The sequence below is a fragment of the Mauremys mutica genome, chromosome 1 (genome assembly GCF_020497125.1).
Source record: "Mauremys mutica isolate MM-2020 ecotype Southern chromosome 1, ASM2049712v1, whole genome shotgun sequence".
Classification (NCBI taxonomy): Eukaryota; Metazoa; Chordata; order Testudines; family Geoemydidae; genus Mauremys; species Mauremys mutica.
In genome coordinates this window covers 258,372,328-258,399,808 of record NC_059072.1, presented here as the reverse complement: position 1 = coordinate 258,399,808, position 27,481 = coordinate 258,372,328, and the positions used below count along the sequence as shown (strand labels likewise).

Below are 27,481 nucleotides of genomic sequence, written 5' to 3'. Positions count from 1 at the left end.
GGGTGTACTTTTCTCATTGGGGCACGAACTTGCTTTGGCATCCTGACCTTCTCCTGAACCAGTATTGTTTCTGCTGATCACAAGGAGGTACAAACAACTGACCTCTTAGTAGCCTGGTAGGACATTAAAACCACCTGAGGTCATCACTGTGGATGATGATACAACTATTGCTAAATACCTTTCCCACTTGATGGCCTGTAACAAATGAATCAGGAGGAAATATGACTAGAAAGCTGGTAGCAGAAATCTTAAACTGAATCTGAATAACTGTGGCATTAAGCAGCATAGGCACAAAATGGGTGTGGGGACGGGACAAGTAGTAGGCATCCATCACAATTTCACCATTTCATCTGGTTATCTTAATCCAGCTATAATACTTTTTCAGGTAACTAAGGGCTATAGTTGCAGCAAGGCATTTGCAAGGGATTGGGGAAGTTGGTCTGTGAAACTATTTCTGTATAAATTGTCAAAGACTGAAGACACTTGCCACGGGTATGGAAGTAAGAGTGATATCGTTTTTGTTTCTGTATCCTAGAGCTAATGCCTAGGAAGCAATTTTACAAACTGATCAAATTACCATCTGTGCCCATGCTTTGTTCTGCAATTTGGATGGGAATAAAGTTGCTGTCAGCCACTGTATTTGAGGGGATTATTAGTACTAAGTAGTATTCAAATGAAAACAAAAGAGAATTCTCCTAGGAGTTGCAAAGCCTATTTTACTCTTCTCACTGATTATCAGAGATCCTAGTTTTCCATGACGATAAAACCAGAATTCTCTGACTTAAAAAACCTCACAAAAGTCTGCATTTTTCTGCAATTAAAATGAAATGCTGAACTTTAGTTTTCCTAGCCACAATATCTATAGGTATCTGTTGAACGCAGTCTTTTTATTGATCTACATTGGAACTCTGTTTATCTGATCTAATTGGCACCGGGTCCAGATGAGGAGATAAACAATATGGATGATCTGGCGAATGGGCAAAGAGCTTCAGCCCCAGGCAGCGGAGCTCCCACGTCAGCTGAAGCCTGAGCCCTGCTGCCTGGGGCTCACAGCCCTGGTTTGGTTAGGACAGATAATGAAGGCTCAGATAAACAGGGTTCCACTGTAGCTAATGTATGTTTTTTTTTTCCATGAAACTAAAGATTCTGTATAAAAACACGAATTCCGTGGTTTTCCATGACAAATGAAATTCTAGGAGCCCTGTTGATTATTACAGTTGAACTTTGGAAAGTGATTAAAGTGATCCAGTTACATAAAAGATGAAATAAACAGTAGTTTGTTGTTACCTTTTGTTTATGGAGTGGTTTACTAATAATCTTCAGGAATATGAATGCTTGCTTGACTGTTTTCCATGTTTGATATTTACGTATGTATATTTGGGTTTTTTGCAGGATACATATGGACTAAAAGATCACTCACTACTGCAATGGAAAAGTCATGGATGCTTTGGACCTTTGTTGAAAGGTGGCTGCTGGCTTTGGCATCATGGTCTTGGGGTCTCTGCCGTATTTCTCTTTTACCTTTGATAGTAACTTTTCATTTGTATGGCGGCATTACTTTACTTATGTTAATATTTGTATCAATAGCAGGTATACTATATAAATTCCAGGATGTACTGCTTTACTTCCCAGAACAGCCCTCTTCTTCACGCCTTTATGTTCCTATGCCTACTGGTATACCACATGAAAACATCTTCATCAAAACCAAAGATGGAGTTCTTCTCAATCTTATTCTGTTGAGATACACTGGGGACAATGCAGTGTATTCTCCTACTATCATTTATTTTCATGGGAATGCAGGCAACATTGGTCACAGGTTACCAAATGCTTTGCTGATGCTGGTAAACCTGAAAGTAAACTTGTTTCTTGTTGATTATAGAGGTTATGGAAAAAGTGAAGGAGAAGCAAGTGAAGAAGGTTTATACTTAGATTCTGAGGCTGTGCTAGACTACGTGATGACTAGGTCTGACCTTGATAAAACAAAAATCTTTCTCTTTGGCCGTTCCTTGGGGGGAGCAGTGGCAGTTCATTTAGCTTCTGAAAATTCCCATAGGATTTCTGCCATAATGGTGGAGAACACATTTCTTAGCATTCCACATATGGCCAGCACTTTGTTTTCTTTCTTCCCAATGAGATATCTTCCTTTGTGGTGCTACAAAAATCAATACCTGTCCTACAGAAAAATCTCTCAGTGCAGAATGCCTTCTCTCTTCATCTCTGGGCTATCTGACCAGTTAATTCCACCAGTTATGATGAAGCAGCTTTATGAATTATCCCCGTCTCGGACAAAGAGATTGGCAATATTTCCAGATGGAACTCATAATGACACTTGGCAGTGTCAAGGTTATTTCACTGCACTTGAACAGTTCATCAAAGAAGTAATAAAGAGTCACTCCCCTGAAGAAATGGCAAAAACATCATCTAATGTAACAATAATATAATTGATATTCCCTTTTTTTCTGATAAAACTGCACTGTACCTTGATTTGTGAAAAATTGTAAAAGAATGTCAATTTTTAAATGTATATTATGTCTGTACTTGCCTAAAGAGTGAAATTAAACTTGGAAAGGTCTAATACTTTATTATGATGATCCAGATAGTTTTTACATTTGCAACATTGTAAATGAGTGAACAGTTTTACAGGTCTTTCCCATACACTTTTTGGATATGTTTATTCTTCCACTTGTTCGATATATACAATGAAGGCTATTAAAAATGTCTTGACTACATTATTACAATTTACATTAGTTTAAGATGACAGAAGGCTCTTCAGTATTCTCTGCTGTATGTATCAGCTATTTGGCCAATCATGATTAGGAAAATATGTTCCATAACAATATTTCTCTTTTAGGATTTAGTTTAAGTATACCATGCATGATAGTGTTTTATTCCTTTAATTTCTGTGTTATGCAAGATATGCTAAGTAATGTAAATAGCATTAATGGCAGTGCATACCTATGGGTGTACGATCCTGATTATTTTTATGGTTATATATGTTATATTACAAATTGAAGGTTAAGAGGAAAAGCCAATTTTCTATATCAGTTTCATTATTCACACTGTAGTAGTGCTCACAAATTTGAGTGTCCATGCGTAAAGGCCAAGAGATTTTTTTTTCCTTGTACAGCCTGCTATCTGAGAAGAGAATTAACCGAGGAAGAGAGGGGGAAAAAATGTACCATCCAAATATAACTCTTTCAAAACTATTATTGTTTGTCCACAGCTCTTCAACTTTGCCATTGTTAGTTGTTATTTCTTGTTGGCATCACAATAGAATCATCAGTTTAGGAAGGGTGTCCCATGTCTGTGGGTTAGGATAGCAGAAAGAGCAACTCTGTTTGTTGAAGAGGTGGCAGGTGGGGTGCTACATGTAAACTTACATTTGATTTTAAATGTGATGAACTTAAACATGTCTGTACACCCTCTACATACATTTCTAAAACAAATAGTCTGTTAAAACATTAGAGTTTGATTTGTGCAGTTTCTATGATAGGGATAAGAAAGCCACATAAACATTTAGACTCAACAGATTTAGGATTTGTTAAATTCTAGTGAATATAGATCATTTTATTTTAACTCTTTTAGCCTTTTGTTTGTGGATTTTTTATTTAAATTTTATTGTATAGTGTGCAGACAGATTGTAAGTACCATCAACAAAAATGTGAATTTCTTGCAGTCACATTAAGAGTTAATGGTGACCACTTTAGTGTCAGCAGTGTTGAATCATAAGATAAGAGCCTGATTGTGACCCTCCTTCTAGAATGAGGATCCTTGCTTGAACAGCTATACCAAAGCTGTCTGGCATCAGCTCAGTTAACATGTACAAATATATAAAATACCTTGTCTAGGTTTAATTACTCATTTACTGCAGATGATATGCAGTTTGCCTATTCAACAAGTATACTTAGTCTAGTTAAAAAAAGCTATCTGTGAAAAAAGGTTTTCCATTCAAAAATCTGTACCGTTGCTGTTTCAGACTGAATTCTCTTAAGCCCTAATTCAGGAAAGCACTTCAGCACATGCTTAAATCCATTCCTGTTTAGGAGTGGCACTTAAGCATGTGCTCAAGGTCCATTAGCTTCAGTGAACAAAGCTGCATTCCTGAACTAGTGCCTTAATGACTGCTTTATTATATGGAAGTACAGGTATTACACATGGATATGTAGTTATCAACAAATTAAATATGGACATGAGGGATGAAATTTCTCAACTACAGAAAAAAGTTTTCAACAGTGGTTACTCTTTTTTTTCTTAATAAAGACATATCCTATATTGCTGCCATCTCAGTGACAAGTATTTTTTTAATATTGCAGCCAGAATTCCTTTAAAATGACTGGAGTCACCTTAGAACTGCCTAGTGTTATAAACTCTCCTTGTCTCCTCTAATTATTTCAGTGTTGTGTGGTATATTTCTTTTCCTGTGTGATGTAGAAGTGGCAACCTTCTTAACGGCTAAAAGGATTTAATTGATCATAATGTTCGTTTACTTGGTATATTCCTATCAGACCGTGTATATTTTTCACAAATTTTGTTCTTGTGTTGTACTATTTCAGCTACATCACAGATTTGGAACTGACTAAATTCCTACAGAAAATACTCAGATATAATTTATTTATCCTAAGTAGGACAAATATTGCTGTTCTGAAAGAAAAAGTTTTTAATAGTAGTAGCTACTCATGCAGATTATTTGTTGAAGGTTGTAAATTCAGCTCTGTAAATAGCTGCTTCAAAAGTTGTCATGTCTAGCAATTATTAAATTATGCCCAATATAAAATATGGATTTCCAAAGCAAAAGCTGAACATAAATTAAATGTGTATTTTTAGTGTAAACTCTGACTCCATAAGGGGCTCTTTATGCACTTGTATCATCTGAGTAGGGAATGTTGAATTTGGCCCAGAGTTGCAAAAGCAACTGGTGTGGGGAGGGAAGGGGCAGGAAATTGTGACAAACTAGAACTGTTTAGCAGTGCACTCTTGATCACCAAACCATATGTTTTCACCATAGTGACTGTGGGTTTTCAAGTCATATATCTGAAAACCTGCACACTGTGATGAATATTTATCCCAGGTATGAGGTGTCTATATCCATAGGATTTATTAAACTGAATAATGATCCTGCCCTTTTTACTCCTTCAACCACATACACATGTTCAGATTCCTTTCCTGTGCCATATAGGGATAGGGTCATGTTAAGCAGTGTGTATGAGAAACTGAATCTCTAACAGGAGTTTACCCTTTCGCTTTGAAATCCATCTGGGGCAGGTGAGGAGGGAATACTTAAACCAATTTTGTTAAGTTCTGTTTTCTGTAAATGCTACAGTGCTGTCAATGTGATTTATTGATAACAAAAGTGGAGAATGATTTTTTTTTTCCTGTGAGGGAATCCTTCCCAGTAGGAACATCTGACAAGTCAAGATTTTTGTCTACAGCAGTGCACTCATTCTGGTTCCAAATTGTACAGTGACAAACCAGTGTTTTGCTGTTGAGTTTTTAATTTGAGAAGCAGCTGTTATAGTTGGGTATTGAGAAGAATCTTTGCCGTTTGGCTAAAGTATTACTGCTATTATAGCATTTGTGTTTAACTGAAAAGTAAATGGAAGGGTAATTAAGTCAATTGCACCTTTGCCAGTGCTTCTCCATGTAGAATATTCCCTCTTGCAAAAAATAACAGTAAGAGAAAGTGTTTAACTGTGAACAGTATATATTATTTTCTGTGATTACCAATCATAGACTTGTTTGGGGAGAAGGGACTAAGTAGTCTGGATCCAGGGTTTACAGAGGGGTCACTCTTAGGGTTAAAGATATAGTAGTACACGCTTGAGTAGGAACTGCCAAAATATATATATATAATAGACTTCAAAAGAATTGGGAGTCAAAATAGAGTTGCTGTGTCACTAGTGTCCTTGTGATAAATCCCCCCAGGAAAGAGTACTTTCTTTCTCTATGTAATTAGTGGAAACACTTAATGCTTCCTACTGGCTCATGTTTACATTCCCAATATCTAGTTCTGAAACTGTGAAATGCAAAGATATAAGCTATGCTTTCAAAGCGGGGGGAAATTACTAATATAGGTGCCCTCATGTCCATTCTCAGGTAAAAAAAAATACAGCACAAACATATTTGGCAGACTTGATATTTGTGGACAATCTCCCAGTTGTAAGGGTAGATGCACTCTCACTCATTCTCACTCTCCTGGCTAATTAGTAGTGTCACCTTGGATGTTCTTATGGTGACAAATGTAAAAGTGAATAGTTTTCTGACCCTAAAATCCTAAGATTTGACAAGTTTACAAGATGACACTTTCAGATAGCAAAGCGATGCAGATATACCTCCAGTTATATTTCATAAATCACTTTCTTCAAGTGCATTTTTAAAATGATGTGCCAATTTGCAAGAGACACTTTGCCAAAAATAAAACTAATGCCTCCTGCACAGGACGAGATCAAACTACTATTGGTGTGTCCTGTTTAGAACAACTTATAATGCTGTCCTGTCTGTATAGTTTACAGTAGAATCATGCAGAAGAGAAAAGCCTATATAGCTAAAGCATATTCAATAGCTAAATAAAGCTGATATTCTGAATTTAAAGTCAGTCATTGAATGTTCAAGGAATGAATTTTCTTTAATTTTTTAATATTCAGTTTAAGTATCCTATGAAGTAGTACTTCTAATTCTATATTTTGTCCACTAAGCATAAATGTGTCAGTATATGTGCTAACCATTGCAGTTTTTACAAACACTTTCATTCTAGTCTGGTTTTTACAATAAAATTGATTTTACAAAACACAATCTATTTTTATGTACTGATGTGCAATAAATTGATACATTAAAAGTGCCATTAATGTCTTGTTCCAGTTTGTGATCTGTCTTCAGAATGAATTTAGGCTTTTTTGGATTGCCTGGTAACTGCTGCTGTTTAACAGGTAAAATATTTACAATTTATTTACAAAACAAATCAATGTAAATGGAATACAGATTACCCATATTAGATGTTCTGTTACTGCACAGAAATATAATTGACAAGGTGTTTTTTTTTTTAAATTGCAAGCATCCATTTCTAGGACCTCTAACCTGTTTTCAGCTTTTCAGAGTGACAGAGTACAGCTCATAATCAGTAACCTTCTGCTACCCTTTTTCACCTTTATATCTTTCAGACTTCCTCTTCTCCTGGCCCCCTTATATTTCCTCTTTCAGACTGAAAGATTATCTGAATATTTAGTTTCTTAGTCTGGATTAAAAGCAAGGTGAAAAACATCCTGTACAGATTTCAGAATGGCTTCCATCCAAAAAACTTTCACTAGCTCCACTACCTAATCATCCCGAGAAACAAATTTAAAATGTGCCAGTGGCATGCTTGATTTTATGCAGGCTTATGTAATCATACTTGGCTTTTACCCTGTACTTGCAAAACTATATTATGTCATAGGCAAACCCCTGCTTACTGCAGAAGATTATGAAAACTACTGTTGGAGTTTTGTTCATCACCATTACTCAGTGAGTCAGGGATTTCTTGCCCTTGTATCTACAGTTGTAAACTCAATATTACCCTCTCCAGGATCATAAAAGGATTATTATGGTATGTCTTTCACCTTCTTTTGAAACACCTAGAGGACAGAATTTAAAATTCACCATTTGAACTTCCAGTCAAAAATAATTTTAACTTGTTTAGCTCTCAGAAAGGAAATTTAAAAGGGAAAATTGCCAGGAAAAGTCATGTCATATTAAAAAAAAAAAAAAACCTACACAATGCACAGTAGTTCCCTCAATGTTAAGCATATTCCACATGCAAGTAATCCAGGTGCAAGTAGCCACTGCCCAGAAGAGCTTGGCATTAATTTTTGAAAGGTTAATGGTTTACCTACACTTGTCTTAACTATGAAAAATCAATAAACATGTAACTTAAGAAATGCAGTGTAATAGAAGTGTCTGGATTGCATGGTACAAGAACCTGAGTAGAATCAGATTTTATATATATTTCATATAAATAGTATCCTGTAACAGCTTCATAAAGCAGTTCATATTTAATAGTTTTCTGTGCCCCACTTGAGACATCTTTAAAGGGGTTTTATTTTTCAAAGCATGGGTATTCAGCACTTCCTGAAAAAAAGACTCCTTTAAAAATCTCTCAAATTGGTGACCTAAAACCACTAAAGAAAACCTCGGGCATTAGCTCCCCCCCACTAATCTAAACAGTTGTGAAATAACCATGTTGATCTTTAACTTGTCATTAGAGTTGAGGTTTTTCTCCCAAAATGTTGATTAATGGGAGCAGTTCATCTTTCTCTGAACTATTTTGTCATGCTGTGTGCAAGCTCTGCATATGGTGCAGCATGAGTTTATTTTTGGTGCACATTTTGAAAATTATCTTTTCACTCATTATACTTAAGCTTTTACTTAAAAGCTAAGCCTAGGTGCTGGAGCACAATCACATAACGCAATATGCAGTGCGTTTGCATAGACACCCACAACTGCATTATACACAGAGCCATGGGTGTATATTGCCTCTAATCTAAGAAAAGTGCTGACCCCACCTGTTATCTCAAGGAGGCAAAGACTTCAGGTTTTGTAACTCACAATGCAGTGTGCCAACTGGTTGTAAAATTTGAAAATGAAAGGCCATGCCAAGGGCATAGTATTCTGTGTTCCATGAAGACTGCAGCAGCTCAATGAGAGAGCTGGCTGTGTGTAAATGAGACTGTGACTTGACACTACTAGGATTCTTAGCCCTGTGCTCCCTTTGTTACTGGGTCTGCAGGGATCCTAACTACTACTATAGCCCATGAACTCAGACTCCAAGGCCATAAGGTACTGTTGTGATCTTCTAGTCTGACCTGTATAACACAGGCCCTAGAACTTGCCCCAAAATAATTCCTAGAGCACCCACTTCCAGCTGAGGAGGGGTGGCTTCCTTTTAACTTCATCACCACAACTCATTTTAGCTCAAATGTACAAAGTTTGTTTGTTTGTGTTTTACATAAGGACATGGGGAAAGGCAGTAATCAAACTATTTGGAATTCTGTACATTGTTAGCTTTGTTTTTCTCATGCTTCCCCAGATCAAGCAGTGTGACCCTTTTCTAAATGCCTTTTCCAGCATGCAACCAGAGGAAATGATTGCTGATGGTGGCTCCAAAATATAAATCCCATTTGTTTCTATTTGATCCTGTTTTACTTTCTGTATGGGACTTGATCTTTTCTTGTTCTACAGTTTGCTTTGTAAAATAATCCTCTGCTTATTTTTCTTTCCTGTAGTATTCCTGTTCTCTTTAAAAGGCACTCTAAAATAACCATGTTTACAGAGCATTCAATGGAACTGTAGATGTAAATTGCCCATCTATATAGTTTACATGACTTTTGTGCACTGTGGAGTAAAGGCCTGAACTTGCAGTTCTTGCTCAAACAAAATTGCTACTGACATCAGTGTGAATTTTGTGTGAGTGGAAATGTAGATGGTAACTATATGAAAAAGATAAACAGTGTGTGTGTGTGTGTGTGTGTGGGGAGGGGGGGAAGTGGAGTCTGTGGTGGATCACAAAAGAAGAAAACTAACATTACTCAAAATGCAACATATAAGCCAAGCAGCTGTGTTATACTTCCCAAAAAGAAATGCATACTGTGAAGAGACAGTTTTGAATTTGGTGCAATATTTCTTGACTTGTATACTGCCTTTCAAATGGGTTTTGTTCAGGCTGTATTTTAATACATAATTTAAGTAGGATCATAAGGATATATTTTATCTAAAGCTGGCTAGAGAGGAAGCCTCTGTATTTCACTCATTTTTCCCCTGTCCAAAATGTGCACAGTACTGCTTAATTATTTCTAGCTTTTTTAAAAAAATTGCGTTATGTGATTATACTTAAATTGCCTACCCCCCAGACACTGCATACATAGCCAATGTAACAGTGAAGGAACAGCTATAGCCATGCTGGGTCCTGTGTGAGACAGGGACTTCCTTTTTATATCCTGATTCTTAAGGGCTGGCCTTCACTACCGGGAGATTGATGCTGCTGCAATCAATGCAGCAGGGATTGATTTAGCGGGTCTAGTGAAGACCTACTACATCGGTGGCAGAGTACTCTCCATTCGACCTTGGTACTCCAGCTTTCCGAGAAGAGTAAGGGAAGTCAACCGGAGAGCATCTCCCGTCGACTCAGTGCAGTGAAGACCCTAGCTGTGTCAACTCCAGCTACGTTATTCATGTAGCTGGAGTAGCGTAACTTGGGTCGACTTACCTCCATAGTGAAAACAATCCCTCTCTCATGTGGTCCAGATGCTGGTACTTGCAAATTTCCCCTGAGCACCTTCACTTCATCTCAGAGGATGAAATATTGGCACATTACCTTTTTTTCTGCTCCTCTGGAATTTCCTCTGTATTTTGCAGATTTGTTAAAAATAAACATTAGTGATTCAGAGAGCTCTTTGGTCTTTTTTTTTTTTAATCTTGGGTTACTACGTACTACTCTTCCGTTGTCCTCCCTGTGACAGTCCTGTCTATTTAGATTGCAAACGCTTCAAAGCAGGAACTGTCTCTTATATGTGCAATAGCTAGAACAATGGGACCCTACACAACTGAGGCCTCTAGGTTCTATGTAATACAAATTGTAATTTCTGTTTGTGCCAAATCAATACACTTATCAGATAATATATTATCATTAAAGTACACAATCCATAAAATATATAGCAACTAAAATTACCCTGAATTTTGTTGGGGGGAGATCATGGGATTCTGTTCTACATAGGTTCTCAAGCTGCCCTAATCATCATAATATCTGAGCACCTTCCAGTAATACAGTAAGAGAGATGGATGACATTTGTCACGTTTGGTTTGTTCTTTTTCTCATTTTCTCCCCAGGGGGAGAATGTGTGTGCAGTGTAGTGCTTGGGTTACATGCTGTTATATATTTGTTAGAAAAGGCAGGGTTGAAAAAAGTATACATTGCACTTAGAGTGAGAAGGTGTGAGGTTTATGATGGTCTTTTGTTCCTGAAGGAGTTCATTCCACAAGATCCTGTTTCTTACACATACGAGTTTTACCCTTGTAGTAGAAAGTTCCATTATTCCTGTTTACCATAGTCGTCCTCCTGGAGCATCAGCTGATCTCTTAGATGTCATGGGCCCAGACTGTTGAGTGCTTTGAAGATGAGGACTGAGACCTTGAACTTAACTTTTATGGGAAGTCAATGCAGAGTGTGGTGGACACGTCTGACATTTTCATGGTCGTCCGTGTTGCTGAAGGGATGTACTGCAACATTCTGTTCTAGCTGAATTAAGCAAGCGATGGCAAGAGTGTAAATTACAATAGAACTTCAGTTACGTACACCTCAGGAATGGAGATTGTTCATAATTCTGAAATATTCGTAACTCTGAACAAAATGTTATGGATGTTTTTTTTTCAAAAGTTTACAACTGAACATTGACTTAATACGGCTTTGAAACTTTATTATGCAGAAGAAAAATGCTGCTTTCCCTGTATGCTTTAGTAGTTTACGTTTAATACGGTACTGTACTGTATTTTCTTTTGGGGTGGGGAGGTGAAGGGGAATTTCTGCTGCTGCCCGATTATATACTTCTGGCTCCAAATGAGGTGTGTGGTTGACTGGTCAGTTTGTAATTCTGGTGTTCGTAACTCTAACTACAGTAGAACCTCAGATTCCTCTCACCCCCATTTTAAGATTCTGTCAAAAAGCTCAGAGGGATGCAGTGATAGGACCATCGGAAGAGATGAGCCCAAAGCCAAGCACACAAGTTTACCAAGTAAAATTAAGCAGACAGGTTTAAATTCCATGAATTATCTTTGCCTTCTAAAGTGCATGCATGATGGAACAAATTCTTCCTCTTTTTGGAATTCTCCATACACTTCCTTTCTACCATCCCCTTTGTATCAGTCCTTGGGTAATTCCACATCCAAATGCTTGAACTCTGCAGCAGAATCGGCAAATTAATTAAACAAATTGTAATTAAAAGTTGTTCTCAAATTCTTGGGGAACATCTGGCCCTCCATTGATCCTGCAACTTCACACAGTCAAAGAAATGAAATGCTCTGCTACCTGTACTTGGAAAACTTTGTTCTGTTTTTAGGATACAGGATAATGATAGAAATTCTGTCAGTCCATGCACTGACATACATTCCGTTTTCTTGAGAACTACTGTATATTTCTATTTTTAGAGACCACATTATGTGTTAGGTTGCAACAGGATACAATACTTTGGCAGAGAGTCTTACATCTCTTTTGCACTATTTCCACAGATTCAGGATACAAATGGTATCTGATGTTTTAATCATGTCTGGGTACAAAGATAACAGGAGGTGGTAATGGGCAAGTTGCCATAAAAAGTAAATAGCTGAAAGTGAAATGAGGAAGGTAGATTGAGCAAGCAGCTGAAGAGAGAATAATAATTTGCCAAGATGCAGAGCAGTAAGAAGAAAGCTAAGGGAGCCTGCATCTTAGACACTTACCCTGTACATTAAACTTAATGTTTGTATCAACAGCTCCATATGACAGGAAATGATCTGGACGTTTTGGTCAGATATTTTGACTGCCCTTAGTTTCAGCCAGCAACTGGCAAAATGGATTACACCCCAGAAGGAGACAGAGCTGAATGTTCCCTCTGGCTTTAGTAAGGAAAGAGCAGAGATGAAATCCATGGACTGTGTGCACATCATCCAACAGAAGGGTATCTCCTCGTCTCCTCCTGCTCTCCCTGGTGCTGGTTTGGGCAGGAAAGGACTCCTCTCGGTCACATTCCTGTGGCTTGCAACGCTCCTGTCCTCTTGTCTTGCAGCAGTGTGTCTTTACCACGTTCTCACACTTAAAGCAGAACTAGCAACTCTCCGCAGCGAGCTGATCTACAGAGTCCAGGCAAGAGCTCCGGTACCCCAGGCCCAGGATGAGAATAAAGAGGCTACTGTATTCTCTTCTTCCTTGCAGTTAACAGCAGCCGCTGCCAGGCAGGTGAGTTGCAGTGGCCTCTGAGACCTACTCTTGTTGCTAGGATGAGGAGGGGATGAGTATTTGAAGCTGCTTTCCCTAGTCTAACCTTGTTTGTCATTGTCAGGAAATCAGGCTGCCTGCTTCTGAGGCAGGTGAAGGCGATGAAAAGAGAGGCTGGAGTACAGGCAGAAGCAGAGGGAGAAGGTCTGCGCTGCCCACAGAAGAAATAAGTAAGTGACAAGATGGGTTGAACTGCTTGGAGGAAGATGTATAGATACTGGAGAGACACAGGGGATGGGGTTGGGAGGTGAGGAAAACAGCAGAGCTTGACTCACGTTCTCAACTGGAAGAAACAGCAGCACAATATCCCCCCTTACTGTACACTCTTGTTGTAGAATGAATGGTGTTAACTCTAAACATAACAACCCAAATGGAATATTGATCCCCTGCCCAGTTTTTGATCCCCTTTTGGCAAGTTTTTGGATATGGATCCCAACCTGCTTCTCATAACTCAAGCATCTCTCTATAGTGAACCAAAACAGAGCAGTAAATTCACACGACTCTGAGTTCAGATTTTTTTTTTAAATCATAATAAAGTCACTTTTCTGGTAATACTTACCAGTTTCCTCATGAAAGAGAGAAGTGGCGGGACAGCTTCACAGCTTTGTTTGGGGAAGTCTTAAGTTTTCACAGAGAGCAGCTAATTTGTACCTGTCAAAAGAGGCAGAACAAAAAGAATCCAACAGACTAGTCACTCTTGCTCAAAATGTTTCCATTTAAAAAATATAAATACTTCTGTTGAAAAGGTGGTGCTTTAAAATTTTTTGTCAGAACTTTCTCTTGGCTTTAACTCTATTTGAGGCTTCATAGAAAACTTTTAAAACTCTTTAGAAATCATTTTGCGTGGGTTACAATTTTAATGGAATCATTTTTCTGTTCATGAAAGACCAACACTTTATTATCCTCCCAAGTCTGCTACGTTTTAGTCAGGTATTTTTAGTAAAAGTCATGGACAGGTCACAGGCAATAAACAAAAATTCACGGCCTGTGACCTGTCTGTGACTTTTTACTAAAAATACCCATGACTAAAACTTGGGGGGAGAGGTCTGGGGGGCGCCGCAGGTGCTGGGAGGATGGCCAGGCCACAGCGCATGGCCTGGGATTTCTGCTGGTGTTGTGAGGGAGGTGTGGGGGGTGAGCGGGTTGGCGGGGCTGGCAGGGGCTTCCTACCTGGCTCCACATCCCTACAGCTCCTAGGTGGTGGAGAAGCACAAGCGCCAGCTGCCGCAGCTCCCATTGGTTGAGAACCGCAGCCAAGGGGAGCTGCGCGGATGGGACCTGCAGGCACAGGCAGCACGTGGTGCAGAGTCTCCCCCAGCCCCTCCGCCGCCTACTAGCTGCAGGGCCATGCCAGTGGGAGCTTCCCATCCTGAGGAAAGCTCTTCCCCCCCACTCCCCAACCTCCTGCCCGTAGCCCTGAGCCCCCCTCCCCCCCACACACACCCAAACTGCTGCTGCTGGCCCAGGGGCTGCCCGGCTCGGGCATCCCCTGAGCCAGCACCAGCTGCTGCAGAAATCACAGAGGTCACGGAAAGTCACAGAATCTGTGACCTCCGTGATAAACTCACAGCCTTACTCGTGACCCGTAAAATGAATAGGCATATAAGTGCATGAAGAGCGCTAAAGTTGTCCCTATAGTTCCCAAAAGTCAATGTGCTTTTTATTTTAATAAAGACCCAGTTTACCTCCTCATATTACACTGATTTAACTAAAGGCGGTTTGTAAATTGATTAAAAATCAGTGCAGTCCTCATGTGGACACTCTCTGAAATTATTTTGACTGGATGTTGATTTAGTTGAGTTAAATCAACAATAAAGCAGACTTTAAACTATCAGCCAAAGACACATTTTAAGTAAAGTGAGATGTTTATTTAATTGAAACTTCATTGAGTAGGCTAAAGCCCAAGTTACTGTGTATTCACTTACTTTCCCGAGTCCCCAAAAAGAAAATACTGTATTCACTGAGGACCTAATCCAAAGCCTATTGAATTCAACAGGATTATTACAGTTGACTCAATAGACTTTGGATCAGGCCCTTAGTTTAATAAAGCCCTCAGTACAGTGTAGAATCAAGCTATCATTTTTTCTTTGTATTACCATGGTCCCTAGGAGCCCCAGTCATAGACCGGGATCCCACTGTGCTAGGCTCTGTGCAGAACAAAAGGAAAGTCCCTGCTCCAAAGATCTTACAATCTAAGTACGACACGAGACAATAGATGGAGACAGATTGATGGGGTGCACAAGGAAATAATGAGACAGTATTGGTCAGCATGATAGGCAGTGTTCTCAGCACACCAGCAGCCTAACCCTTGTCAAGTTCTTGGTAGGCATCATTGCAAAGGAAAATTTTAGGAAAAATGTGGAGGATATTGAGGTCTCTTTGTGGATGTTTATGGGGAGAATCTCCCAAGCATGAGGGACAGCATGGGAGAAAAGCATGAAGGTGCTTGAACTTGGAGGTTGGCACTTTTGACCAATCAGAGCTGGGAGTTGATTTTTGATAACAAATGCAAAATGAGGGTAGAGTGGAGGTAGGCTGTGAAGGCCCTTTAAAGTGAAGTCAAGTCACTTGTGTTTGATGCGATAGAGAGAGGGCACCAGTGGAGAGATTTGGTCAAAGCAACAGGCTAGAAAAATGATCTTTGCAGCAGCATTCTGAACGGATATGAGCAGGGCAAGATTGCATTTGTCAAGTAATCAGGACACAAGATGATGAGACGAGTTTTCACGGCTAGGAAAGGCTGTGTCTTGAAGATCTTATGCAGAAAGAATCTGCAGTTTGAGAAAACTTAGTGCTCTTTGTGCAGCCCCATCAACTTCTTATGGCATGTCACCAGAGCCACTTTTAGTATTCTTCTATGCCTAACACTTAAATGCAAGCAAAAACACCTACCGGGGTTAGATACCAGCTTTGGTAAATGTAATTGGACTTAACACTCTGCAGGCTTATTCGGCTTTCTCAGCCACAGGTCTCTGGTGGCTTTTATCAGTCCCTCTTCAAATTTTGTTTGGCGAGAGCAATTGTGTTATCCCTACTCTTTCTTACTCAGCCTCTTCTGAAGTCAAAATTCAGGTTTATTCTCTTCAAGGCATCCACCAACAAGTATCTCCAATTTACCAGTCTTCACATCCGGTTTCAGTTAGCTTAAATAAAGACAACTTTTGATTGGCATAGCATAGAAAATAGAAAGAATCACAAAGTGAAAATTGATTTAAAAGAAAAATTACACTAAGTCAGTTATCGCTACAAAAGTGTCACTAATGAGGCCCCACAATTTACGTTACAGAGTACTGGGGAAGTGAGTTGAAAATCTTGTATATTAAAGTCCCTTTGTGGATCACAGGACTGTGTCTATGTCCATTTTTTTCAGTCCCAAAGGTCTGCATAGTCTCCAGCAGGAACGTCTTTAAAACAAATAACTTTTAGAGATATGTCAAAATGAGGTAGATGCCAAAATGAGAGACAGATCTTCATAATCGGATTGTCCCTCTTCTCTCTTGCATACAATGTTGCAATGACATCAGCTTGCCAGTGTTCACTAAGAAACTGTATGTCCTTGGATCAAACTTTCTGGCCAATGAGGTTCACAAACAGCAGTGCAGATAGTCTTACAGCAGAGGGGCCGGAGTAACCAGGAAGGATGGTGGTGTTCATGGTGCTGAATCCTCTCACATTTAGTCATGGAAATGGTTGTCGCTGCAGATTCAGTCTTCAAGTCCTCATACATTTTGGTGCCACCCCAATCCTTCTAAGCCAGTGTTTCTCAAACTGGGGTCGCTGCTTGTGTAGGGAAAGCCCTTGGCGGGCCAGGCCAGTTTGTTTACCTGCCTCGTCCACAGGTCCGGCTGATTGTGGCTCCCACTGGCCGCGGTTCACCGCGCAGGCCAATGGGGGCTGCTGGAAGCAGCAGCCAGTAAGTCCCTCGGCCCGCACTGCTTCCAGCAGCTCCCATTGTCCTGGAGCAGCGGTGAACCGTGGCCAGTGGGAGCTGCGATTGGCCAGACCTGCAGACGGGGCAGGTAAACAAACTGGCCCGGCCCGCCAGGGGCTTTCCCGACACAAGCAGCGACCCCAATTTGAGAAACACTGTTGTAGGTGCTGAATGATCCTATGGATCCTGTTTCTTTCATTTTGAAGTCATGAGCTTAAGGTTAAGCGTGTACTTAAGTGCTTTGCTAATTCAAGGCCTCACAGCAACTTATCGGTAAAGTATTTTTATGAATATATTAGTTTCTGATGGTCTCACAGTTTACTTGACCTCTTATGAGGTCATTGACCATAGTTCACTGATAATTTCATTGGTTTATAAAAAGTTAATAATGTCATCTCAAATATTATTGTTGGCATCTCTCTTCATTAGGCAGTAGGTAAAGACAGTGTTTTAAGTTTAATTAAATATGAAGAATCTAGTTTTGATAACGTTTAGATATTTTATTCAAACTTTTTAAAATTAATTTTAATATATATTTCAGGCATTAGTTTTCTTTTATATGTACCATCATTCATGCCGTATATCCAATGCAGCAGCTGTTGCCTGCATAGAACTCCTGCTTAATACTCTTCTTTTCATTTCCTGGGAATTCTGCATGTAAAAATGACCACACAGTAGGATTTTGATTACTATGAGGCGTGAAACAAAAATGAACACATCACAATTATGGTCTTTTAAAAGTTTATTTTGAAGGACACTATTATATTTTTATAATATATAATCATCAGTGCTAGTACAATATGTACCCTTGAAAGTTAAAGCCCAAGTAGATGGGAAAGAAGTGGCTTCAATCAACAATTCCAAATATAGCGGTATGCTTATCACTCAAAGTCAGAAATCTTGCTGCTATGAGTGGGAGTTAATAGACGATTGCCAGGAGTACATATAATTAACACCCAGGCAGAGAAATCATCAAACCGCTTATGACAGGACTTTTTTTTTTTTTTTTTTTAAGAGCAATGAGTATCTTTTTCTTTCTGACAGAGGAAAATATAGCGTCTTCAGCACAACTGAAACTAGCCCCATATTAAACACTATGGTTACATTTGTTCATTTTGTGCCAACATGTTTTATGCCGGAGATCCATGCACCGTGATGTCCAGGAACAAGAAGGTGGTTTTTGGTTATCTGAGCCAAATTGTTAGTTCCTGTATGTGCCAAAGTTTCATTCACATGTACTATGTGGGCCTGATTCTGACCTCATTTCGACAGTGCAACTCAAGAATAACTTTGGTGCCAGAGGAAAATAAGGGATATTAGACTCAAGCCCTTTTGTCAGTTTAAGATTTGGTAACCTTTTTTTTTTTTTTGGTGGTTATTCCATGAATTAACAGCAAATATTTACTGTGTTGTACTGAGAAGTCACAGAGCACCTGCTCCAATTTCTCTAACAAAAGGCTTTTAGCCACAGAAAATGTCCACGTCGTTCAAATATCAGTGCAACAGCCTAATCTGGCATACAAGCTAGCAATTTCACACCCACAACTGTCAAGATCCTCTTCGGCAGATGCCCATGTCCAGACTAAATAATTAACAGCATGCAAACTTCAATGTTAGCTTGTTATAGCTCTCACCTTTTGTCTGTTTCCTCTAGCTATTCCAGGCTTGCCAGAAGATAGGGAGGTAGTAATGGATGTGGTTTAATTAGGCCACAACTGTATTCACATAAAATATTTGGGTGTACTTGGCAATAAATTCAGGTCGTCGTCATTGCTTAATCGTTTCCACGTAGTCCTCATCCTGGTCCCAGTCATCCCATAGCTGGGACCTTGCCACCCTTTGCTTGTAGGAGATAAAAGGGAGCTATGAAACCAGGGGGTTGGCTCCCCACTCCTCCAGACACGGGAATTCTAACCCCACTTTCTCAGCTCTCTTTAGAAATGCCTTTTTCCAATGCTTTCCCAATCCATGGTGTTTGACAATCATATCCCTTCTATAACGAGACCCTGCACTGGACATCTGCTAAGAGTCTTCTATGCTAAGTTGTGACGTTATAACTAAGGCCACAATTTAGTCATGGGTATTTTTAATACAAGTCATGGAAGGTCACGGGCAAGAAACAAAAAGTCATGACCTGTGACCTGTCCATGATTTGTACTATAAATACCCCTGACTAAATCTTAGCTCTGGGGCCACTGGTCTTGGGGGCGGGGAGACGACCTAGGTCCAGCAGCACCAGCTGCTGGGGGTCACCCCACCCCCACCCCTGCTCTAGCCGCTGTGCAGGACCACAGCCAGGGAGCAGTGGCCAGTGTGGCTGGCTCTGGGGAAGCTTCAGTAGCGGCCGGTGTGGCTGGCTGCAGAACCACTCCAGCCGCAGCAGATGTGTCTGTCCCCGGGGCCAGCTGGGGCCAGCCAACTGAGTGCTGCAGAAGTCATGGAGGTCAAGGGAAGTCATGGAATCCATGACTTCCTCAACCTCCAGGACAGCCACGCAGCCCTAATTATAACCTAACCTTCCTGCCCTTCCCCACTGGTTTCCAGACCTGTTGTGGGGAAGATGAAAAAACCCATCCTGCCTTGGCTAATCTTTCCTTGCCACCCCCCAAGGGGGAAAAAAGGGTGACGAGCATAATGCCCCCAGCAGGTGATGAGGATACCCAGTATTTTTGCAAATGTCATGGAAAGGTGGGTGCAGTTCTCAAGTTCTACTTCTGGTCTGGAAAAGGAAAAAAATTTTGTTTTGTTTTTGTTTCTGCTTACAGCAATGTAAGTCAAAGAGGAAGCAACCACTCCTCGACCACATGGCATGAAGAGATTTAATCCAGGACATGCAGTTTAGCATGAAAGATCCAATTTACTGCCTGGATGAATCAATACTATGCATATTATGTGAAATATTGAGCACTCAAATATAGCTACACAAAAGTAAACTCTCCCTTATAAAAGACAAATTCCATTATGTGCAATTAATATGTACATAAAATATTTGGGGTGAATTGCACAGCAAATCACTTCTTATGTAGAACATAACACAGTAATGGTCAATCTATTACGATGAATATACTGCAACAAATATTTTGGGGATATATGTTAGATCTGAGTCACATCCCCTAAATACGACTAACCTGCCCTTATACTGGGATTAGGCTGTCTTTACTAGTTTATGTATCTGAAGTATTTATAGTACTGAGTGCCAGATTAACCCGTTTTAAAAATGCACAATTGAATCATATAGGGATATTTCATCATTCCCTTCTATGGATGAAAAATAAAGCAAGCAGCTCCTGGAAGAAAAATGGGATAGAAACAAAATCCCACTTCATGTAGAATTATACAGTACTCAAGCATGTTCCAGAAAGTCCATGGAGAATAAATATATGAGGGCCATGAGAGAAAGAAGGGATGTGTGGAAATCCTTTTAGCAAGCATCTCTCTAAAGATACTTAGGGGGCTAATGCCTATGTGTTCAAACTTGGGTGTACCCTAAATTGTGTGCCTAAAGCCATGTTTAGGCACCTACATAAGTAGTTTGTTTTTCAAAGTTACTAAACTCTGCCAACTCTATTTGGCATCAATGGGAATTGTTAGTGTTTGGCATCTCAGGCCACTTTTAATTAGCACCATAATCCATACGTATGTACTTAACTTTAGGCACCCACATTTGAAAATTTCTTCAAGAATTAATATACTGTTTTATTAGGACATGGGTAACTATGCAAATAAGATCTTATAAAAGCAGCATGGGAGGGGATATGATAATATTGATACAAAGTCTCTGATCATGCATGGATGTATACATAAGCCCAGTCTGCAGTCTCATGTGTAAGAAACATGTTGCTAGAGCAACAGCTTCACTAGACACACAGGACGGTCCTTCCTAGTGTTTTGGAAAATAAGCATGCATTGCTCAGACAGGTAGGCCACATCCATTTAAGTTCTGTTTGTGGTTTGTTAATGCACCTGGAGTCTCTAACGGCAGATGTATCCATTTAGCTCAGGGAAGCGACATTACATTCTGAAACATGGTTACTATAATTTTTTTCCCCTGGAGGTGTAAAAGTTAGAAAAACTTGTCTTACAAGAAGAGCAGTTCTTTTCCGTATCAGGTCCCAAGAGATTATGCAAGTTTTGAATACTCCAGATGCAATGCATACTGTTATCATGATGATGTTGTAATCTGTTTTCTTCAGTTGTTAAATGTTTTTAGATGATTGTAAACAATTTTATACACATTGTGACATTATTAATTATTATTATATTTATCATTTGGGAAGGGCCTAGCCCACTCAGATCTCAATTTACGCAGAGTTTAGGGTGTTCAGATAAGGGTTTTTTTTAATACTTTCCAATCTATTATTATTAAGTTATTATTTGTTAATTCTGTATTTGTGTGTTGTATGTGTTCGGCGTTGTTATCTGAATAAGCCATCGTTCCTTCTTGAAATAGATTGACTATCAGAACTAATGTGTTGCTGAGGAACCATACTGATTCCCCAGAGAAAATTGTTTTCTTCCTTATTTCCTATTTAACAAGCAGTAATGTTACTCCCTATGGCCCTGATTCAGAAAAGTACTTAAACATGTACTCAGATTTAAACATGTGAATAGTCCCATTGAAGATAACAAAGCAAAGTATTTTGCAGGATCGGGGCCTGTTGCTCCTGAATTTTGAACAAGTTTTAAAAAAACTGTTGCTGTTGGTAGTTCTGAACTAGACTTTGGTTTCTTGGACACTGCTGTGGTTTAATTTGTGGTTTTAAATAAGAGGTTTAATTTGCCAGTTAACATTTGCTCTAAGACCAGTGAACAAAACTACATCATCTTTTGTCCCCTCCTTATAAAAAATAAAGGATTATATTCCAAGGAATATAATCATTGTCATCTCGATGCACAAAAAGATTAGACAAACAGATGGTTTCCTTTAGGTTGTAATTAGGAATACTGTATGCGTGACAATAGACATGGTACTTGTATTTGTTATGAAAAAGTTTCTCAGATGATATCAGACCTTTAGGATATTACTGCTTTAATAATTACATAGCAGTGTCCTGGAATTTTTTTTATAGAACTGGAAGGGACCTTGAAAGGTCATTGAATCCAGTCCCCTGCCTTCACAGCAGGACCAAGTACTGTCCCTGACAGATTTTTGCCCCAGATCCCTAAATGGCCCCCTCAAGGATTGAGCTCACAAGCCTGGGTTTAGCAGGCCAATGCTCAAACCACTGAGCTATTCCCCCCTGTGTCCTGGAATGATGAGTAGTTTTGTGATGTGGTAGTAATAAAAATACAAGCCCAGATTTTCAGCAGGTGCACATAAGCATAGTTTAATTGAAGTCAATGGTGTTAGGCTGATTCATGCCAGCTGAGTATCTGGCCCACTGTAGTTTAGTAAAAAAGAAATGCTATAAAAATCACCAGGAGTAGTAGTGAAAGAAGCAGGACCACACATCTGACACCAGATCTCTTCTCGTTCTTTTAAAAGATAGCTACATATGCAAAAGTGACTGACTTTTCTGAAGGTCGGAAAGAAATTTTCAGTGTAGTCTACTGCACAGTAAATAGTTAATATGGCTCAGTAATAAGGAACATAGGTCTTAACATTAGTTTTAAAAAGAAATAGACCTGCTTGTGGAGCAGTTTGAGTAAGGGTGGCAGAATTTTCCCACAGAGTTTATCTGCTTCAGGAAGTGAGAGTCAACAAATTAGGATTTTCTTCTCTTCGTTTCTGATAAATTACTAGATTAGCACATTCATCCACTTTCTGGACAGTACTGTAGACATTTTTTATTTAACACTTTCATCCTTTGAAGTAACAGTAAAGAATAAGGCTTAACTGAGATCTGTGTTTAGTGAATGCAACTTTATAGACTCCTTTATTCTTTATTATGATTCCTGGCACTTATCTGTGGCAGATTTTTTTAAAGTGCCTTAAATTGTATTTATCTGCTATCCAACACTTTAAAATACCACAGTATTTCTTATTTTTCTATAACTAAATTTGTATCCTGTATTTCTATCCAATGCATGCAATGTCAAAGCTTTAAGGCAATGGATGAGTTTTGGCAAGTACTAAAAGTTTTATAGCTGTAAATGCAACAATTTCTCTTAGAAACATTGTATCAGCACTTTCTAGATTAGGCAATTTCACTAAAGTCCTATTGTTCTGGAACATGGGGAAATCTTAATCTTTTAGGAATGTAATATGAAATGAATTTGTATTCACTCTTGGCATTTTTTTTAATATTATGTGAAACTAAAAAACTCCTGCAAATACTAAAAAAAAAAAAAATCTTTTGAAAGCCTGACATCGATCACAACTGAGAATTGTCTGGTGGGATTTCAGTTAGAGATGTAACTAAATTAATGGAGCCAATAGCATCTAACTCATTTGACTTAACGCTACATTGTTAAAGTATACAAGAAACCCAGATGAAAGACCAGTGTTTTATCATAGTAGTCAAGGTTGGCTGCATGATCTCTGAATTTCTCCAGGACCCTTTAATGTGAAAATCTGGTGGCTGTTCTGCACATCTGACAAGTATCTGCCACAAGAAGAAATGGGAGATCCTGCTTTCACATAGTGAGAATAAGTGTGTTTTCCTCATGAGTATGCTTTGTCACTTTTTACCTTCCCAAGATCTTAAACCAGTCTCTTAATTACTTCCTCTCATTTGTTTTCTTTAATTACAAAAGGAGTCTTGTTTTTTTTCTTTGTTCTTTTCAGTGCTACAGGCCTGTCTGCAATTGATTGCCGATAGCAAAAGTAACATCCAACAAAAAGGTAACAGTGCCTTCCATGTATTCACATATTTTTCTACTCAAGCTCCAGGCTAACTAACAAGCACTATTCTGATTAATATAATGCCAGTTACGAAAAATAATGAAAATTTTGGATCTGGATAAGTCTCGCAAATCTCCTCCCCATTTAAATTGGAAAATCCCCCTCTCTAAACTCTGCTATTTTTCAAGAGGTCAGCATTGTTGATTTTTGACCAAAGGAAACTAGAAGGAACTAACTAATTTTGATTTTTTTCTTACCAGAAATTATTCTCTTTCTCTCCCCTAGATGACTCAAGTATTGTTCCATGGCTGCTTAGCTTTAAAAGAGGAACAGCTCTGGAAGAGCAAGGAAATAAAATATTGGTCAAAGAAGCAGGTTACTTTTTCATATATGGTCAGGTAAGAATATTCATTTCACTTTAATATTGGACTTACACTGTGAAGCTGTTAAGCAGCCTGTGTCTGAAGTTTTCTTTTTTATTCTTCAGGTTTTATATACAGATACAACATTTGCTATGGGACATCTAATACAAAGGAAAAAGGCTCATGTATTTGGTGATGATCTCAGTTTGGTGACATTATTTCGTTGTATCCAAAACATGCCTCATTCTTATCCTAATAATTCTTGCTATACTGCTGGTAAATATCTGAGCTTTTACCCTTCTTATTTATAGTAAAGCAGTACCAAATATAATTTGTGGTGATACATGATTACATATAGTGAAAATGTAATGGATTCAGAAATCACCTTGCCAATAAAAGTATGGCATACTTTGGTGTGTGCTCAATTAACATATATTTTTCTTATGACTGAAATTCCATAGAGTCGAATTTTCATACTTAGATGCCCAAATCTGTATTTACTGTAGATACTACAATAGCCATTTTAGGCATCTGTGTTCTGCTTTAGTCAATCAAATATGGATTTAAGCATCTTTAGGATGAAGCAGTCAGTATCAGCCTAACTCTCTGCTCCTAATAAAGATGACGGGAGTCTCAGCATTGACTTAAGTGCAAACAGAGTTAGGCCAATGCAGAGTGTGTTTGACAGTCCCATCAGAAATGGTGCATGCAAGTAAATCAAGATATGCACACCAATACAAAAATAATACTTTTATATTGGCAGAGTTCCAGCAGTCTGCAGTAAACACGTGTGTGTTATACTAACCCCTGTGCAAGATTTAAAGAACCACTGTTGCAGCCTGTCAGACTATATTTTACCAAACCTCTTTTAATTGCCTTTACTTCTCTAGACTTCTTTTCCCGTCGTTGTTGTTTAGCAAGCTCTATCAATATGTTTTCTTCCGTGTATTTACCTTGTATCCATGTGCCTGATATATTCTTTGATGCCAGAGTTCATTGTATATGCCTTATGGCATCACAACTCACCACAATAAAAGCTGTTCTTAGACACGGACACTGGATTGTGCCATTGCTAAATGACACATGTAGCAGGGAGCTAACTAGAAAGGAAAAATTCTTTGCATATAAATATTGTCATAATCACCAATTAGAGGACAAGAAATACAAGGCAATTTATTATGCTTATGGTAACTTTGCTGAAGTGTGGCAGTTGTTCTTTAAGAATAGAATGTAATCATTAGGGAATGACATTCAAATGTAAGGTCAAAATCATATGTGAATTTAAGTGTGAGCTTTGCCTGAGTAAAGATTGCAAGATTGGGCCCAATGATATTAATTTTTTTGTATTGCAAATAACGTGTGTTTGGGTAATACAAAATACACTCTCTGAATGCAATCTATTAGAATACTACCATATGTAAAATACCTATTTAAAGATATTCCAAATTCTTTTCCAGGCATTGCAAAATTAGAAGAAGGGGATGAACTTCAACTTACAATACCACGGAGAAGGGCCAAAATATCATTGGATGGAGATGGCACTTTTTTTGGTGCAGTTCGACTCCTGTGATACTCTACAGTTTTGCATCATTCTTATCTCTGTTCTCTTTTTTGTGTTTATGTAATTGAAAAAAATGGAGATACAGTTAAGCGGCCAATTCAGTCTTTTTTTTTTTAAACCCCCTTTCTTTGGTTTGATGAGCCAGCCCAAAACAGGAAACCCAGCAGACATACTTCTGATGTGACTGTCATGTGAATTACCAGAAATATAGGTTATTTTAGGCAATAGAGGAATAAAAATACCAGTGGCTATACAGACATGTCTTACAGCTCTGAAACAACTTCTTGTCCATGAGGTATTACTCAGGGCCTCGATACTGTAGAGTTTGACCCAAAATATCTCAAATGTAATGAGGACCATTGTGATTAGTAAATCATTATCCAGGAGGTACTGAAGTAACATAAATGAGTCAACGTAAACACTGCTCAGATTCATATTAAATTTCACAAGTGTTTATTGTTAAGAAAGAATCACCAAAGAGTAGAACCCTCAGCATACATATTAACATACAGTATATGAGAAATTGCCAAATAATCTGCAGGCAAAGATTCAACTGACAAATGTACAATTGTCAGCCCAGTTTTTAGCATTGACTGTTAACTTTTGGAGGAAACTGAAATCAGATGAGGAAATAGGGGTTGGGGGGAAGACTGACTGGGGTGGTGGTGGGGGAAGGACATAGGATTGGGATAGGAAGCCCAGAAGTGTGAGACTAGGACTTCCTGAGGAAGGAGACTGGGATAAGAAGCCTAAGTGGACACTAAGACTGATTAGGAGAAGAAAATGGGACTAGGTGAGGACAACAAGTGTGGGGAAAAGTTAGGACAGAGACAGCCTGGAGGGGAGCAAGGATAGTGGAAATGGAATTAAGCTTGAGGGAAAACGGGTAAAAATGTCTTTCCTCCAGACCCCCAAATACAACCCAAGATACCTGAATTTCACCATTCCTCTGCTGTCTATGAAACCCTTGTCACAGAATCTGGAATGGGTCACAGCTGAGAGTGCCAGTCTCAGGTCAAACTGTCAAAAAACAGGGAAGACAGATCCAAACTGGTGGTATATTCTATAATTAGATTTCACCAAACCAGCAACAACTGTGTGCTCCTCGATCACTATACTAGCTTACCAGGGAAACACAGCCAGTTGCCTTAGACACTCCAGCCTATATTACCACCAAGACAAACAGCACTTAATGATGAAAGGTTATTAAAGCCAAAAATTGTCACACTGCCGGTTACTCCCAGCCACTTACCCCAGGTCAAGGTATACTTCAGATCTCAAAGATAATGCTGAAGCCAATTTCTTTAGTAAACTAAACTAAAGAAATGAAAGATATTGAGAGGTTAAAGCAGGTAATATACATAACAGGTGAGTCAAAGTTTGTAAGTCCAAAATGATAGTAGTGATGTCTGCTAGCTTCCATAAGTCTCTCAGGGTTTCCCAAAATGTCTTTGGTGACCTCTGTTTTGTATCTGCAGTGTCCCCTGACAGCATCCAAATAGATCATTCCCAGGGCTCACTTTTATAGCTGTTTCCCCTGAAACGCAGCCAAGCAAATGCTTGTACTCAAAGCATAGGCTCTCCCTCTGAAGAGTGCGTTTTGAGTTTTTCACCTCAGGTCATCACATCAAGGACCACTTGTTTTGAAATTAACATTTTACTTCCTATGCATATACAAGTAATCCAGTTATAGTGATATACATATGCAGTTGCCTGCCATTACATTCTAATAGGGATAGATAAGTAAAAACAATACAGATGACATTCATTAGCTTTCAAGAAGTTTACATATCAAGCAAATTCTCTTACAGCTGACACAAACCTCTGATCTAGGATTAATTAAGCATGGGGT

General features: G+C 38.9%; 2 protein-coding genes across 5 annotated transcripts; both read left to right on the top strand.

Moving 5' to 3' along the window:
* Nucleotides 1-1,396: 1,396 nt before the first annotated feature.
* TNFSF13B (TNF superfamily member 13b) lies at nt 1,397-26,274 on the top strand. 4 transcript variants are annotated; one of them, XM_045008165.1, is made up of 9 exons: nt 1,397-1,465; nt 6,856-6,923; nt 12,490-12,674; nt 12,783-12,952; nt 13,056-13,161; nt 23,650-23,706; nt 23,992-24,104; nt 24,194-24,344; nt 25,526-26,274. In XM_045008165.1, the coding sequence occupies exons 3-9, from the start codon at nt 12,506-12,508 to the stop codon at nt 25,636-25,638; spliced, it is 879 nt and encodes a 292-aa protein (XP_044864100.1). In that variant the 5' UTR covers nt 1,397-1,465; nt 6,856-6,923; nt 12,490-12,505; the 3' UTR covers nt 25,639-26,274. The 4 variants fall into 4 exon arrangements, with proteins under 4 accessions (XP_044864100.1, XP_044864085.1, XP_044864092.1 ...); XM_045008150.1 differs by having other exon boundaries at nt 12,490-12,952; nt 25,526-26,272; XM_045008157.1 differs by having other exon boundaries at nt 1,444-1,497; nt 12,490-12,952; nt 25,526-26,272.
* On the top strand, nt 1,428-6,838 carry ABHD13 (abhydrolase domain containing 13). The gene has a single exon (XM_045008139.1). It carries the CDS (start codon nt 1,428-1,430, stop codon nt 2,439-2,441), a length of 1,014 nt encoding a protein of 337 aa, XP_044864074.1. The 3' UTR covers nt 2,442-6,838.
* Nucleotides 26,275-27,481: the final 1,207 nt, after the last annotated feature.

What these genes read in the sequence shown, in the direction of transcription:
- ABHD13 (XM_045008139.1), top strand. Translation starts at nt 1,428, where the DNA reads ATGGAAAAGTCATGGATGCTTTGGACCTTTGTTGAAAGGTGGCTGCTG.
- TNFSF13B (XM_045008150.1), top strand. Translation starts at nt 12,506, where the DNA reads ATGATCTGGACGTTTTGGTCAGATATTTTGACTGCCCTTAGTTTCAGC. An exon ending in AAGTAACATCCAACAAAAAG is followed by an intron (nt 23,707 to 23,991) that starts GTAACAGTGCCT and finishes TCTCTCCCCTAG; the next exon opens with ATGACTCAAGTATTGTTCCA. An exon ending in TAATTCTTGCTATACTGCTG is followed by an intron (nt 24,345 to 25,525) that starts GTAAATATCTGA and finishes ATTCTTTTCCAG; the next exon opens with GCATTGCAAAATTAGAAGAA.